The sequence below is a fragment of the Arachis hypogaea genome, chromosome 8 (assembly GCF_003086295.3).
Source record: "Arachis hypogaea cultivar Tifrunner chromosome 8, arahy.Tifrunner.gnm2.J5K5, whole genome shotgun sequence".
Classification (NCBI taxonomy): Eukaryota; Viridiplantae; Streptophyta; class Magnoliopsida; order Fabales; family Fabaceae; genus Arachis; species Arachis hypogaea.
In genome coordinates this window covers 44564069-44581404 of record NC_092043.1, presented here as the reverse complement: position 1 = coordinate 44581404, position 17336 = coordinate 44564069, and the positions used below count along the sequence as shown (strand labels likewise).

The window sequence follows — 17336 nt, the reverse complement described above, 5'->3', positions numbered from 1 at the left end:
TTTGGTTTACAAAAAAGTGAGATTGTATTTGGAGACAATACATTATATAAAGATAAAAACCATTATACAATGATAATTTATTAATGACAACTCATCAGAACTGAATTCATTAATCGATCAGAATCTCAAGCTGCCATGCATGATTACTCTTGAGCATTCCAAAAAAAAAAAAAAAAATTAAGGAGACCAAAAAGGTATATATCGCCAGAGGAAGAGAATTATTATAGACACGGGATATTTATTATATTGATCCTTCTTGCTTCTTATCATGTTTCCCTCTAACATTGAGACACTGTTGCATTAGTTGTTTCAAACCCTTCTTCTTTTTTGGCTGCTTCATCTTTTTCTCTTGTTCCATTTTCCTTTCCGCTTCCCATTCATCCTCCAACTGCAAGCAAAGCTTTAGTTCAATAAAAAAAAAAGAAATAAATTATTGCCTTGTTGAAAGAAATTCGTTTTTTCTTTCAAATAACTATCTACTTCGAAGAATTTATATAAGAAATAGTTTTTCTTCAGTTACACATTCTCAACATTAAAGAAAAGACAGAGAGCGCAATAAATAAATAAAAATAATAAAAATTTAATTAAGAAAATTGTAAAGTAAATATATATACATTCTACACAAATTCATACCTTCATCAATATCTATCAATTAATTAATTTTTTCAGACAAATTAATCCTTTAATTTATTTAATCCCTATTTTTAAATATTAGAAATCAATTTTTCAATTTTTATGTTACACAAATTAATCATAAGTGGAGTTATTAGTTAAATAAAAACTTTTATGTTTGTTATTTAAAAATTATAAAAAATTATTAAATAATTTAATAGATTTGACTAAATTATTATACTCAGAACTTCAGGTAAAGATAATAATAGATGAATGTTCAGCTATGAATTATTACCTTCAAGACACGGTCCTCCACGTGGGTGAGTCTCTGAATCAACGTGCCTTTGGCTTCGGCCTCCATGATGACGTTCTCAATCGGACGGCAATGCTTCTCTAAGCTCTTAGGGGAGAAATCAAGGGACGAGATTCGTCCATCACTTGCGCTTGTTGGAGTCGACGCACACGAGCTCTTTGATGATCGATTGCACCCTCTTATTTCCTCCAATTGCCTCAACTGTACTCATCTTTACATTAATAATCACATGCAATCAAACCTAAGTAAAATTAAATAAAGGAATTAAGATAAATCACTAATTACCATATTATCCAAGCGCTCAATCCTAGAGAGAATTGGTTCCTCAGCAGTAGCCATTTTCTGTTACTTTCTCAATCAACAAACACAAAATTTTCCTTTCTAAACGGATTCCTTCAAATGAGTATCTTCTCTTTCGATTACTTGCTTTAAGCTATGACTTTTTAGCTCTCTTTTTCAGTTAGAATCTTTAAACATGGAAGGTGTGTTTTAATTTATAAAGGATGTAAATATAAATTAATAATCATGATAAATAATATATAATGATTTTAAGTGCACGTGTCAAAATATTACCGTGAAATGTTGATTTCATCTTTTGACACGTGTGATGATGACGTGTGCCGGATTGAGTTAGTTAGATTTTAATGAAAAATGAAGAATGATGAGATGAGATGGACACGTTAGTGAGTGCATGCAATGCATGAAGTTTTAAGACGCCACGTGTCTCCTTACGTAATAATACAGACGAAGATGATTCTGGATGAACTGAGGGAGGATAAGAGGGGATGAATGTGGCGCAGGAAATAGCACAACAGAATTATGCTTATGCAGCTTAATTTACTTTGTTTTCTATCTCGTGTTTTTAAGTAGGAAAAGTACGGAAAGATAATAAAAATATTAAATAATATGAATAATAAATATATTAAATATTTAATTTATTAAATATGTAAATAATTATTTTAAAATTAGAGTTTAAAAAGTAATTTTAAAATTTATTATTTATAAAAATTATTCTCTATTTAACAAAACTTTTTTAAATGAGATACGCTCTTCTACGGTCTAGTACGGTGTTATATTAGATCATTTTAGTATCGTAATTATGATAATTATAATGTTTTAAAAAGTATTATTAAAATTAAAATAATATTTTTTATTATTAAATAATTTTTAAAAATATTATTTAAAAAATTATTATTAAAATTTAAAAAATATAATTTTAATTTTAATAATATTTATATAATTATTTTAGTTATTATAACATAATTATATTAGAATCTATAATATATATTAAAAATTAATTATTTTATATTTATATATAAATAAATATATTATTTTTAATATATATTTTATAATTTTATATATGTTTTATATGAATAAATAATTTAATAGTTGAATTTTTGTATATATACGTGACATATTAAATCTAATATATTATTTTGTTTAATATTTTTTGGTGAATTATTTTGTTTAATATGTAACTTTACCATAATTACTCAACAAAAATAAATAAATAATATATATAGCATGCTCAAGAGGATATTCTTACATTTTTATTCACGTAAAATTTTTTCATTGATGAGAATAATAATGATATATACGAAATTTGTTGAGTCATATTTAATTTGATTTTTAAAATTTAAAATTAAATTTAAATTAATCTTTAAAATTTAAGTAAATTTAAATTAAATTTTAAAATTTATAGTTATAATTTAAATTATTTTTTAAGTTTATTTTTATTAATGACGTATTAATTTAGTATGTTAATTTATTATATTAGGTAAAATAAAATAATATCATTTTATTTAACATTCAGTCATCAATAAATTGTAGACATATATTAGATAAAATAAAATTGTAGGCATATTATCATCGAAATCTACATGTTGCGTTTCTCACTGGGATTCATGATTGCCTATGCAGCTGCACACTGAATTCAAGTAATTGTAGACATATTCTCTTCCAATGGGACAAATAAAGAAAAATCCAAAGCCTGCTTTGATCTTCAGATTTGCACATGATGGAACTTGTGAGCAGAGCTGTCTAGACAAGATTACTAGCCATGATTTCATATTGTTAACACCATCCTCTTAGAAAATAATATTCAGATTACTTTTAATTTTTAGTTATTCTTAAGTGAAAATTGCAGTTCATCCTATGAATATAAATTTGTTGGTAGCAACAAGAAAATTTTCAACCTAAATGAAGTGAATACTGTTCACTACAAAAAAATATTGGTACTGTTAAAAAAACGAATAAAATCCAAAATACACTGTTTATTGCAAAATTTTATGTCGGAACTTATCCAATGGAACAAACTTTGTCGATAATAAATTACCATCGACTTTTATGTATCGGATGATAATTTGCGTCGAATTTAGTGACAGAATATAGATATTAAAAAAATAAAATCTATTGTAATTTATTGTCAGAAATTAAATTTTCTAATAGTAACATTGATGCCAAAGTATACGGCTTCGCACTCCCTTATCGTCCGACGGAAATATATTTTAAGTTTTTTGAAAAATTAGCTGAGGTGTTATCGTCAGTATATTCCAACAGTAATTCTTACGGTAGATTTTTTTTAAATAATTTTTTCCGTCCATCTATAATATACCCCGATAATTAATAATTGAAACAATGATATAAACCTGATGTGAAATATCAAATATAGAAATTAAAAATACGAAATGATGGTAATTGAAATATCTGAAAAAATACTAATTATATTACATTCTTCTCAAAGTTTGGTAAAGAAATATATAAGATAGAACTATATTTATATTAACCCTATTCATATTCATCATCTTCTTCCTTTGGTTTACCATCCTCCTCTTCCAAGATAGTTTTTTGATTATCGAACTCGTCTTTCTCTTCTTTGTCGTCATCAACCCTGTCTTCTTCTTGAATATCATCGTCCTCTAGTGGTAGTATGTTGTCATATGTTCCAAGGTAAATGATGTCATCATCCATAACAGCCAACCTAAGAGTGATTGGGTCACCAATATCAACCACCATTTTCGAAAGAGTTGGGTCATCAATCTGGTAAGATTCTTGACCATCTGTCCCATCAGACTCGATGTGGCCTCTTGTTAGTCTTAACTACAACCGTCCAACTAAACTTGCATGAACCCGAATAAGAAAAACATTATACATATCGTGTATTTTGAGATAGAATAAAAAGATCGTAGTGCCTATATTTATTGGTTACATTAACTTCAGAGATATCGTAGTCTTTATGCTTTCATATTTCTTGTCGCGAACTTGGATTATACCATTCACATTTAAATACGCACGCCTTGTATATAGTATGACAGAAATACTCTAATTGAATTATATTGTACAACATACCAAACTAATCCAATCAGAATGACCACTGCATGAATCCCCACGAACCCAAACTCCGATGTTATCTGTTTTCTCTTCAATCAACTACTCTAAAAAATGGAACTAATATCCATTAACAATGTATTTTGGGTAGTTTGTGTCCTTATTCATTAGGCTCCAACTAAGTGCAACTAATTTCCAATCTGTTGTGTCAGCTAGATGCACGCTGACGTATTCTCTGAACCAATATGAAAAATTATTCAATGAAGTATCAGGATTTGTCTTTTGTAATAACCTATATGATAGAATAGGATAAGGGTTAAGTATTTTTTTCGTCCCTAAGGTTTGAGGTGAAAATTAAAATCGTCCCCGACCTTTTTTTGTTATTAAAATCATCATCGACATTATAAAACGTTATAAAATCGTCATTTTCTACTTCAATTACATTTTTTTACTAAATTACCCTTAACTATTAATAAAAATAATATTAAAAAAAAACAAAATCCCACTCCCACCCTATTTTCCAGCATCTCTTCGTCTCTTTCCCCCCCACCCCCACTCCCAATCTCCTTCCTCCTTGAACTCTCTCACTCCTCACTCCAAATGCCATCTCCACCACCATCATTAGTTTTCAATTCCCATCATCATTATCCTTCACCTCCAAAAATTGATGATTCAAATTTGTCACACTACAGCAACAGAAAGGGCAAAATGCATGGACATGATGAGATCAAACCCTAAGATGCTATCAGTAAAGAACATTGTTCAGCTCTCACAAGCCATCCTTGAGTTGGGCATGAACAAAGACAAGGAGGGACAAAAATTAATGCGCCGGATTCAACTATGATAGTGTCGTTAGATCCTTCAAGACTGCCCTTGGCGAGATCAAGGAAGATCCCATGACTGTAAATTATGGTGCCAAGGTCGCCAGCGATGGCCCCGACACCTGCGACAAAGGTATGGCCAATGAAAAGATCGTTAACCCTGCCATTACCGAACTAAGCAAGGAGATTAGGTTGCTTTCAGGCATAGCTTTTCCTGCAACAAACTTTATTCCAAACAAAAATTAAGAGGAGGGGCTATTGTTGAGGAATTTTATGGGTGAATGGAGTAGGAGGAAGGGGATTGGGGATGGGAGGAAGAGACGACTGGGAAGTGGGGGGTGGGGTGGGGACTGTGGGGTTTTGTTTTTTTTTTTAATATTAATGTTATTAATATTTAGAGGTAATTTAGTCAAAAAAATATAATTGAAGTAGAAAAAGACGATTTTATAATGTCTTGTAACGTTGAAGATGATTTTAATAACAAAAAAGGTCAGGGACGATTTTGATTTTCACCTCAGACCTTAGGGACGAAAAAAGTACTTAACCCATAGGATAAATAAGTTTTGATTAGATTTAGAAGTTAGTATCTTAATAATAATATTTACGAAGACTTGAAAAACTCACACGAGGTAGAGTGAAATCTGATCACAGTTAAGCAGCACATGCAGATGTGCGGCATCGAGTTCCTTCTTCTCTAACTAGTAGTCACTGCCCGCACCCATTGCAACTCCTTCTGGAGCAAAGATTGGATATGTTGTTCCACTTTAGGAGGATTCTTCCCTCTCATTATTTCTTCCAACCCTTGTTCTACGTCATTCCACATCTTTTCTCTACACGCTCAACCTCATCCATCTCATTTTGGAATTTCATAGAAACTAGTCTTTCTGTTGCTTTCTGCCGCATGGCGGGATTAGGATGCAAATGTGTCCCATACCACTCCGGCCATAGCTTTTTATCTGGTATTGGTGGAAACTTTACCTCATACATCTTGAAGACGTTCTCTTGCTTGTAAACCGGATGAACATATCTCCCCCATTCAATACTTGCAGCGGCACAAGCTGCAAGTGCATGACAACACGGGAAATGAAGTGACTGGAAAATACCACAGTCACATGTGCGCGCACTCAACCGGACACGGAATGAGCCTAGACTCCAACTCTCAAGAGGCTCTAACTCCTCTACCGCAAACACTAAGGCCCTCCTATTGCAATGTGTTACGCGCATCTTCGATAGTCCTTCCATATTCTTCTCAATAGCACGTAGCAGCCACTATGAAAACTCTTGCCCAGCCGCCAGTTGTGATGTGCCTCCCTGCTAGGGGTGGAAACAGGTCAGGCCAGGCCAGGCTTTACTCTTAACAGGCCTGGCCTGTTATACAGTTAATTGGCCTGAGCCTGGCCTGCAGCCTGTTACAGACTCTTTATAAAGTACTAGGCCTGGCCTGTTGTTCAATCTGGCCTGACCTGAAGCCTGTTAAAAGGCCTGATAATTTTTTTTTTACAAAAATAAAAATATTATTTAAAAAATTATTTTTTAATAAAAATATTTATATGTAATATGTCATATATTTAATATTTATAAAAAAATTTAAACTTTTAACGTATTTAAAATATACAAAAATATTTATAATAAAATATAATAAATTTAAAATATCTCATAATTTTATTAATAATAAATAATTATTTATATATTTAATTATATTTTAACAGGCCCAGGCAGGCCTGACAGGCCTATAAGGCTAATTAGTGAGCCTGGGCCTGGCCTATTAACGAATTAAGGCTTTTAAAAGAGTCTGGGCATGTACCTATTTTATAACAGGCCAGGCCAGGCCAGACCAAACACAGGCCAGGCTGCAGGCCCCTGGCAGGCCGCCTGGCCTTTTTCCACCCTTACTCCCTGCCCTTTACGATGAACAATTGCTGCAGTCGCTCGTAAGTGCATCTAACAATAGCTTCTACCGGTAAATACTGCGTACCCTTTAACACTACATTTATGCACTCCGTGAGATTTGTAGTCATGTTCCCAAACCTACGACCACTATCACAATGTTGTAACCATATCTCCTTGTTGAATGTGTTGGTCCAATCTGACATCTCCCGGGATAACCCTCTCAATGCATTCATATACCACTCGTATCTAGTCCTGCTTGGACTATATGCAACATTCATCAAGTATTGCTTACCCTCTGATGATTTGAAATAGGTCATGAAGTTCGCTGCCATGTGTTTGACACAGTACGCATGAAAAGCATTAGGAGGTCTCCAACCACTATCATTGGCTCTCAATGTGGTTTCGATTGCTTGGGATCTATCAGATATAACTAACAGCCCTTCTTGTGGTGTCACATGCATCCTTAGATTGTTTAGGAAAAACGACCACGACTTAGTCATCTCAGACTATACGATAGCAAAAGCAACAGGGAGAATATTATGTTACCATCTTGTGCCACGGTAATTAGTAACACACCGTCATACTTGCCATACAAGTGTGTGCTATCCACAGAGACAAAAGACTTGCAATGCTTGAAAGCCTCAATACAAGGAGAAAAATCACAGAATACCTTATCAATCTGGCTGCAATCGTAGACCAACAAGTGGTCATCATAGTATGGTACCGCACGGAAATCACTTATTGTGCCGGGACAATAACTCTGCAATGTTTGCAACAACCTCGAAACTTTATTGTATGACTCTTCCTTATCACCATAGATCTGGGCTATTGTTTTTTGCTTTGCCATCCAAAGCTTTCTATATGAGGGTTTGTAGTAATAACTCTGTCTGACTGCATTTTGTAAGACATGGATAGTTGGATTGTATGAGGGGCATGATGACACTCAAATGAGGTTGTTGTCTAACTGTCGACGGTCTTGAGACATAGTGGGAGCTAGACAGGTATGCGGTCCCCCAAATTTACGCACCTCCCTATTGAATTAAATTAAAATGGAATAGTTATACGTTGGTCCGAAAATAAATATGATAAACATTAATATACTTACTTTAGACATCATAAAATGGCTTATCAATATCCGAGATTCTGTCGGAGTGCAATACGGAAATTTCAAGGACATCCTTCTGCAAATTGTTTGCAATGCACATGGTACTTCATTCGATCAGACTCGACAACCCTGTACTCAGCACTCCTCCGAATGCTATAATTCTTCACACCTAGCATGACAGCCTCCCTACTCTTGAATCTATGCCCAATGTGAAACTCCACACTACTATTTGTGTTGTAATCATCTCTCCCCGTATTGGAAAATGGAATATCCTCATGCATTGCGTCAAGATTCAGTGTGTGATAGTGACTAGTTACAGCTGTCAACTTCGGAACTGGTTTTGGGGCAGGCAGAAGATACCAAATTATTCCACCTACCGGGGTCTCTGGTACAAACTCTTCCTCATCCCCAGAAGAACTACTTTCGTTGCTGTCGGCGACATATTCTTCATCCAACTCCTCGCTATCCACTTCCATGTGTTCCACTGGACTAACACGCTGCAAAGGTTGTGGTGCAAAAGGTGGGTCATCTTGGACAAAATTTGAATGCCAGGATTATCATCACTTACGTCACCAACTTCCACAGAAAGTTCCATCACTTGTTGGGTTATGATTTTTCGGTGGATATCAAACATCAGGCGCACGTGCTCATCGCTATGTAACGGAAAAAGACGAAATCGAAATACTCCATTTCCCATTAATGGTAACAATCTATAGCCTACCCTTCCAACATCTTTTGTTTTAGGGTAAAGTATATTTTTTGTCCTTAAAGTTTGACAAAAGTTTCAAAAATATCCCTAAATTTTATTTTATTCCAATTTTGTCCAGAAATTTTTGATTTGCATCAAATATATCCATGACGGCTAATTTTTCAAAAAAATTTCAGATCAATTCAACAACAATTTCATAAGAACAACCCCTCAACACAAGCAAATCAAGCATAATTTTCATGCATTATTGTTATATTGGTCTTAAATTTTTTGAAAATTTAGTCTCCGAGAGTATATTTGATGCAAATCGAAAATTTTTGGGACAAAATTGAAACAAAATAAAATTTAGGGGTATTTTTAAAACTTTTGTCAAACTTCGGGGACAAAAAATATACTTTACCCTTTATTTTATTAGCACCCAAACTTGCCAATATTAGGCTCTTCAACTCAGACAACGAACCTAATCGACGAGTGCGCAATAGGATAGGACTATCGCACTCAAAAACAATTCCATCATTACTGTTTCTCATGTGATAATTAGGATATACACTAACAAAAATATATTCACCATTTACGTCACGAACCTCCGCAAAAAACTCAATCACTTGTTCGGTTATGATTCGGTGGACATCAAACATCCAGCGCACATGCTCATCGCCATCTAACCAAAACAGACGAAATCGATATACTCTATTTCCCATCGGTGTTAACCATCTATACCCAACTATTCCAACTTCCTTTATCTTATTAATACCCAAACTCGTCAATATTCTTTTCAACTCAGACAAAAAACTTAATCGCTCAGTGTGCAATAGAATAAGATTATCACATTTAAAAACAACTTCATCGTTACTGTTTCTCATATGACCATTCGGATATACACTTACAAAAAAGTGTTTATCGCTAGACATTTTTATTAAACCTGTTGAAAGAATAAAGAAGAACAATGAATAAAAAGTGATATATTTATGATCAACGTTAATACTTACAAATCATTTTATAATTTGAACAAAATTTGTCATATTATATCTCTTATTCACAGTGTAAATAAAATTATTCTGTCCGTATCTCATTTATAGTATAAATAAATTAATAATATAAGTATCTTGTTTCCAGTTACATTGAGATCCTTGTCAAACACGTGTCGCCAGTACACCAATTTTATTTGTTTAAAAGATGTGTCTTATCTTACTACTACGACATACATGTATTATTTTGTTTACATTAGATAAATAATATTACCTAAAATTATAAATTACCTCCATATCTTAGTAAATAAAATATTTAAAATATTTATTTAAACAAAATCAAGAAGAAAATTAACAAACCAAACAAAAAACAATTAACTGTGAACAACACATCAAACAGCAGGAAGAATAAACCCAACAGCAGCAAGGATCAAAGAGGAGTAGAGAACTATGCGTGCCGGAACTGAGGCACTGAAGGCGACGGAGACGGAGACGGAGGAAGACGACGATGGGAAGGCGACGGCGGCGGGAGAACTTGGCGGATTCTGGGAGAGGGAGAAGGGAACTCGTGGCTTCAGGGAGAGGAAGAAAAGAGTGGCGGAGGGGGAGAAATGAGAACGGTGGCTGGCGGGGAGAAGAGGAGGACGGTGGCTGTGGGAGAGACAGAAAATCCGAGACTGGCCATCGAATTAGGTTTCTCAGACATTCCTTTTTCAGTTTTGTTGGTCCGTTAAAACGACGTAGTTCTGGCCCTGGTTTAAAAAACGACTAGTCGTGATATTTTTGTCTTTTAAACAATTAATACTAGGATGATATTTTAATCCATTTTAAAAAATTAATTTCTAACATAATTTAACAGTTTTAATTAATTTTATAACGATATTTTTATTTTAAAAAAATTATTGACATAATTTGATCCAAAATTTAATAATTTCTAATATAAATAAACAATCTTAATTCTAAAATTGTATTCTAGTATTTTGGAAATAAAATTCAAATTCTTAACCTTTTTAATACAATCAAACAATTTCATTAATCCTAGAGTATTTTAGCTTTCTGAAAATTAATGATAAAACGGTATTTTAGTTTATTGATAAAATGAAGTTAATGGAAATTTTAGTTTTTTACAAAATTTTAACTTCTGATCTAATTAAAATATAAAAAATCTTGAGCACCAACAACTTTAGCAATTTAGTTAGTAATTTAGCCAGCACAAACATCAAATTTTCTTCAACAAATAAATATATTCATATGTATAAATTCTAATAAATATATGTATAAGTTGTGATAATTCATTTGTGTAAATTCTAATGAATATATGTATTCTATGTGTGTAAAATCTTTGTAAATGTGAGAACAAACTATTATTGGCCAAATACTAATCTAAAATAATAATATTTCTTGATCATATAGCATTATTACTGATTAAACTAAATGATTTAATTAATTTGATAAGGGTATCATATTTTTTTTAAATTAGTTTTAAAAGAATATTTTGGTCTCTTAAAATAATTTTTTTATATATATTTTACTCTTTATAAATTAAATTAAAATTTAATTTTTAATACAATTAAATATCTTTAAATTTAAAAGGATTTTTTTTTCTAAAACAATCTTAAACTTTGATTGTGCAGTTAATGCTTAATTATGTATTATATATTGTCTTATCAAAAAATATATATTATATAATGTACTTACAATTGTAAAATATTTTAAATTTTTTCAATTATGATGTTGTAAGTAAATACTCAAAATTTTATTAAAAATTAAAATGAATATTTTATCCTACAAATTAACACCTAACTTATTAAATAGTATTGATATGTTTGCTCTATAATGTAATAAAACAAAAGACTTCTGCTCAACAAAATAATTTTTCTCTGTTATTAATGAAAAAAAAAAGGGGAGAAAATCACCTAAAAACAGAAACTTATGAGGAGATAAAAAAAAATGCTATTTATATGCCAAGTATTCTTGACACTTGTATAAAAATATGATTGTTACTAATTGATTATGTACTTCAATTATTTTTTTTTAATTGACAACATAAAAAATATATATTTAGTTGTTAAGAAAATACTGATGTCACAACGACATTTATAATATAAACGATGTAAACACAGCGAAATTGGTACAAAGTTAACCAAGAAACATCAAAAGACAACCCAAGAAAGAATAAAAGTAAAGACATCATCTCATTGATATGAAATCGAGTATATTCTAACTCAAATTTAATCATAAATGTCAAGATCTGCTATTGATTGTTAAAAATAGTTTCCGAAGTAATTATAAAAACAAGAACTATAACTAACATGGCTAAGGTTCTCAAATAGAAATTTTGCAATAATAAAATAAACATTTTGAGTTTTTTACAATACATTTATTGGAACACCCAATTCTCACTTTCTTTCAATCACACTAATGACTAATTAACCAAATGCCTTAATTAGAGAGACATACTTCAGTTGAAATTATAAGTTCCCTTGACATACTTCACATTATAATTATTAGCATTGCTCATGAACCTTCCTAGTTTTGAATGAGAAACTGCTCCATCAATTTTCTCATACTCATTCCACCAAGTCATGTAACTACTGTCCCTCAAGAAAATATCTGATGACACTTCATAATTCTTGAGCAAACCATAAACATAGTCCTCAAATTCAAGCAACTTCTTCTTTGCCTTTTCCTTCAGTTGGACATCAACTTTTACATCTTTGACCACCTTGCATGAAATGAATGCCTCTTCCACATGGGCCCAAAAGCAAGAATCAAAGGTTAAAATGGATTCCACATTCCTTGTGCCTGTGCTGTTGGAATTGCTTGCTGCTGCTGTTCCTTCTTTTAGCCACTCTTCTAGCTGCTTATAATGTTTAGACCTAGTTTCAAAATAGCTTTTCGGAAATTTTTTGTAGCCCTCATTTGAATAATAGTAGTTGGCAATCTCAAGGGGCTCGACCATTCTCCTATAATTAGTCCCGGCGAAGAGCCAACGCGTGCGAAATGCTGCACCTTCTTTCTGGGGCTTCAGCTCTGCAGTTTCAACCATCTTTTCCCAGTAATTTGTGAGGTTTTTGTGGAAATTAACCACATCTTGGTCACTTGTTGAGAACTTATTCGTTGAGAGCATGTTCTTGTAGCGGTCGTAGTACCCTATGTTTTGGTTTCTAGAATCCTTCTTGTACCATTCAAGTTGGACCATGTCTACCTTCATTACATTCAATTTCTTGGTAGGGTCAAATATTGTCCTCTTCTGATGATTGTATTTCTTTTCCAATATCTCTATAGTTCTCACCAAGTTATTGATATCAATGTTATATTGTTTCTGCTGCTGCCAAATTAAATATATCAGTTCAAACTAAGTTTCAAAAAAATACAAGTCTAATTACACATAAAAAAATCTAGTAAGGTTAACTTGGAACTCAGAGAACAAATTCTACCTGCATCTGTGGAGTGAGTCCTAGTGCAGATAACTGCAAAATGATACTCGCTTGTAGCGTACTACAACCGGTCATGTCTACACCGCGTGCCAATAGGTCCTTGTAAATTGATTTTTGATATAGCTTCTCCACTATATTTCCATACTCAGAAGACTGAAATCCTTGGTTTTCACCCTGAATTGAGGCCATTGCCTTGAGAACTTCCAAAATGGACTCAGGGTTTTCAAAACAAGTAGAACTTTCATCCGAACAAAAGAGAAATGTTCCAAAAGGCATGTATTGAGTAGCATGAGGACCGACAAACAGCCTCGGAAGAGGGTCTTTGTGAGACACAACTTGTAGAAAACAAGAATTCCAGGTAGTGCTACGCGACATGGCCTTTTGCAAGTTCATGTCGCCAATAAGAGGCGAACCGAAAGTGATGCATAGCGGGCGGTTCTTTCCTGTAGTAAATATGTCTAACAGTGACAGGGTAAAGAGAATGGCAACTGATCCACCAAGACCTTGTCCAGTAACAATCAATCGAGTGGAGCTTGTAACCTGCATTAAAATTGCTACAAATGTTTACATAGGAAAAACAACATATCCCTTGAATCGTATACAAGACAATGTATTATCTTTGACACAGAATTCATCTCACTAATTGCTGTAAGAGTAATTGAAAAACAAAATGAAGAACATCATACTCCTAAAAATATACTAACTTCAAATTTACACTAATTAACAACCTTGACTTGTCCACACATCAAACTTTAGGAAACTTTAGTTTGTTGGTTTGTTTCTTTTCCTAATTTGTAATAAGTTCCACTTTTTGGTGTTGAGCTCCTTCTTTCAAAAACAGAAACAGTGAAAGGAAAAAGGCTTACATGAGATTTCAACTCATCAAGACTCTGAAGATTTTCGTAGAACAGGTGGTATGCATCCTTGTTAAGCTGGAACTCTGGATTCTTTCTGGTACATAGAAATTCAAAATGAAGGAAATTTTGGTTCTTGAGCTCTAAAGACGAAACCAAATCAAGTTTAACTTGTGATGTTGTCTCAAACACTATGATTTTCAAATCAGCATCTTCTTCTTTGTGAACTTTCCAAGAAAGCCTCTCTCCCTTGTTTGAAGCTATGCTTGAAGATGATATGGTGTTCCATGATCTGCAGAGAAGACCAGAGCTTGTGACATAAGATGCAAGCTCAATTCCACTGCTGAATCTGTAATAACAAAGTCATCATGTTAATTGTTATTGAGAACCAAAAATTATTTTTTAAATAAATTAAAAAAGGGGAAGAGAAGTACTCATTGAATTGGATCATGATGAAGATTTTGTAATGAGAAGGTGGTATGTGGTTGGTGTTGGTGGTAGATTAGAATTATATAGGGAAAAGGGTTTCTGCCATGGGAATTTCTTAGAAGGAAAGAGGAAGAAGACATGGTAGATGATGCCATTATTGTTAAGAAAGGAATTTTTAAGTCAACAGAGAGAGAGAGAGAGAGAGACAGAGAGCGAGAGGGGCCTGAGACAAAGATCAGTTGTTAAATATATATAATATAATAATTTTGATAGTGGACAAAATATATATAATATAATAATAATTTTTATAATATAAATATTATATGTATATAAAAATTAGTTGTTAAATTATTTATTAATTATCATATATTTAAGTATAAATATATGTATTGTTTAATTTAATTTTAATATTTATTTTATATTTTAATATATATTTTATATATATATATTTTTTATGTACATATAATATAATTATTGTTATAATTATATTTTATTATTATAAAATATAATTAATTTTTAAAATATTAAATTTAAAAATTAAAATATTAAAATAATAATTTAAATAATAGTATATAATTTAAAATTTTATTATTTAAATTTTATATTTTAAAAAAAATTGAGTAATTTTTTTAATAATAAATAAAAATTAAAATATGTCTCTTTTTATATATATCAGTAAATAATTATTTAAAAATTTATTTTTTATAAAATTAAAAATCAATTCTTATTGATATTTATAGTTGAAAAAGTTTTTTTAATTAATATCGTTGCTACAAAAAAATTAAAGTTAATATAAAAATAAATAAATAATACTCTTTCGAGTCAATTTAAAAAAAATATAAATTTTATTTTATTAAGTACTAAAAATTGAAAAAAAATAATATAGAATCAAATTCAATAATTTAATAAAAATAAATAAATATTATTATCATATACTATTCAAAAAATTTTAAAATTGTAATAAAAAAGCTTGCCCCACATCCTCCCCCAGAACAATTAATAGAAAAATCAGAAATTCATTAGAGTTTAGTTTCGGATTAAGAACATAAAGAGTATATTATTCGAGAGAATATATCTAATTATGTTTGAAAAGACATTAGTTTCTTCTTTTTATAATAATGTACAAATAGTTTAATAATATGGAGTTTAACTGTTTAGGACTTTAAGTAGTATTCATAAGATTCCTGAATTGGGTAACAATCGTTTAAAAGTTTATTCTTTTTCCTTGTCATGTTTATAAGTTTATTCATATATACTTAATGGTAGTGATATTTTTTATTTTTCTGCAAATTTTTCACTCATGGGTATTTCATCTTATGAAATTAAATATTTTTTATTTTGTATAAATAAAGACCATAACTATGTTACAACTTTTTTTTTAGTCTTAAATTATGATTTTAATCATATAACTTTACTTAAGAATAATAATACTTTTGTTTAATCTTCCCTGAAAATAATATCAGACAAAATTAATTAAGTATATTATTGTTAAACAAATTAAATATTTATTTTTTAAAATAGTAATATTAAAATCCCATCTCACCCCTCGATCATTTCTTTAGCTCTCTTTTCAGTTTCACTTCTCATTGATTGGAAAATGATATTATGATCCTTAATGACTAATTTCGTAAGACATTTTTTGTTAATGTCTCCATCTAAAGCTGACGAATTTTGTCTGCGGTCACGTAATTAATAATGTGTCAAGAAACCATTCCAAATGACAAAAGGCTCTTACCGTATCATTAATACACTGTACTAAAATAGGACAATTAAACCTTAAAAAAATTTTAAGAGTTACTTAAACTCCTAACCAATTTAAACATAGTCACATAAACCCATAATGATCTATGAAATAAGACAAATATTCCTAAATTTTAACAAGTCATTGTATTTGCTATACTGATTACTGGTTTTGGTCGGCGATAACCTCAATTCCTTCTCCTCCATCTCTTTCTTTTTTCCTATAAAGTTCTGATATGAGTACTATCTCATCAAGTTTAATCTCTTTCAAATTATTTTCTTTTTTATTTCTAATACAAATTTTATATCTCTATCTTTACAATATTTATCTATTAGCGTGTGAACGTAATCTTGTTAGATTTTAAATATTTTTCATTCATCTCATTCACAAGTTTTCTAACTTCTTTTAAATTGCAGATCTTGCAAATGCCATTAATCAGCGCGCGTATTTGTACGTGATTAAATTCGGCCTAATGTATTGATTGATTATTACTTGAAGATTCTTCTTCATATTTATATTGTCTATTAATCAAAGTGGTAAAAGTAACATCATTCGAGACCAACCATTTCTTACACATGTCATTAACAAAATTTCTACAACATAAGAAACAAGAAACTAAGGTTGCTATCAAGTAAAACTAATAATTAATGCAGTAGCAAATACAATGATTTATTAAAATTTAAGAATACTGATTCTATTTGATAGTTCATTATAGGTTTATATTTAAATTAGTTAGAAGTTTAAGTATTTTTTAAAAAAATTTTAAAAATTTAATTGTCGTATTTTACTGCAGCATATTACTGACATAATAAAAACATTTTATCTTTTAAAATAGTTTTTTGATATATCATCAACTAATATTTTTTTTTTGTGACTGTATCATCAACTAATATGATACATAAATAAAATTCGTTAATTCTAAATAAAAATATTAACAAAAATAATTGACCGAATTAATTATTAAGAGTCATCATATCATTTTCCAATCCATAAAGAACATGACGAGAATTAGCAAAATTACTCTTTTTTATACACAAAACAAAAGTGCCAAGGTACTTACCAAGTGAACGGGAAGACCGAAAAGAGTGTAAAGGACTGTTAATTGCTTCGTTTCTTCCAGGGAAGAA

At 30.9% G+C, this 17336-nt stretch overlaps 2 protein-coding genes across 5 annotated transcripts; both read right to left on the bottom strand.

The window, feature by feature from the left end:
• LOC112707694 (uncharacterized) lies at nucleotides 1–1414 on the bottom strand. 3 transcript variants are annotated; one of them, XR_003156126.3, is made up of 3 exons: nucleotides 1211–1393; nucleotides 908–1136; nucleotides 1–400 (listed from the first exon to the last, which is right to left on the bottom strand). XR_003156126.3 is itself a non-coding variant. In XM_025759589.3 (3 exons), exons 1-3 carry the CDS (start codon nucleotides 1262–1264, stop codon nucleotides 242–244), a joined length of 432 nt encoding a protein of 143 aa, XP_025615374.1. In that variant the 5' UTR covers nucleotides 1265–1414; the 3' UTR covers nucleotides 1–241. The 3 variants fall into 3 exon arrangements, 2 of the variants coding, with proteins under 2 accessions (XP_025615374.1, XP_025615375.1); XM_025759589.3 differs by having other exon boundaries at nucleotides 908–1126; nucleotides 1211–1414; XM_025759590.3 differs by having other exon boundaries at nucleotides 1–388; nucleotides 908–1126; nucleotides 1211–1414.
• Nucleotides 1415–12067: 10653 nt separating this feature from the next.
• Nucleotides 12068–14707, bottom strand: LOC112707693 (senescence-associated carboxylesterase 101). 2 transcript variants are annotated; one of them, XM_025759587.3, is made up of 4 exons: nucleotides 14474–14707; nucleotides 14052–14388; nucleotides 13186–13725; nucleotides 12068–13076 (listed from the first exon to the last, which is right to left on the bottom strand). In XM_025759587.3, exons 1-4 carry the CDS (start codon nucleotides 14488–14490, stop codon nucleotides 12207–12209), a joined length of 1764 nt encoding a protein of 587 aa, XP_025615372.1. In that variant the 5' UTR covers nucleotides 14491–14707; the 3' UTR covers nucleotides 12068–12206. The 2 variants fall into 2 exon arrangements, with proteins under 2 accessions (XP_025615372.1, XP_025615373.1); XM_025759588.2 differs by having other exon boundaries at nucleotides 12068–13073; nucleotides 14474–14698.
• Between the last annotated feature and the right edge of the window lie 2629 nt (nucleotides 14708–17336).

Excerpts from the sequence above, each read along its gene's own strand:
- LOC112707694 (XM_025759589.3), bottom strand. The coding sequence starts at position 1,264 with ATGGCTACTGCTGAGGAACCAATTCTCTCTAGGATTGAGCGCTTGGAT. Across the intron at positions 1,127-1,210 it reads TTGAGCGCTTGGATAATATG|TTGAGGCAATTGGAGGAAAT; the intron begins GTAATTAGTGAT and ends AGATGAGTACAG. Across the intron at positions 401-907 it reads TGGAGGACCGTGTCTTGAAG|CTTTGCTTGCAGTTGGAGGA; the intron begins GTAATAATTCAT and ends ATTGAACTAAAG.
- LOC112707693 (XM_025759587.3), bottom strand. Across the intron at positions 13,726-14,051 it reads TTGATGAGTTGAAATCTCAT|GTTACAAGCTCCACTCGATT; the intron begins GTAAGCCTTTTT and ends ATTTTAATGCAG. Across the intron at positions 13,077-13,185 it reads GACTCACTCCACAGATGCAG|CAGCAGAAACAATATAACAT; the intron begins GTAGAATTTGTT and ends TTAATTTGGCAG.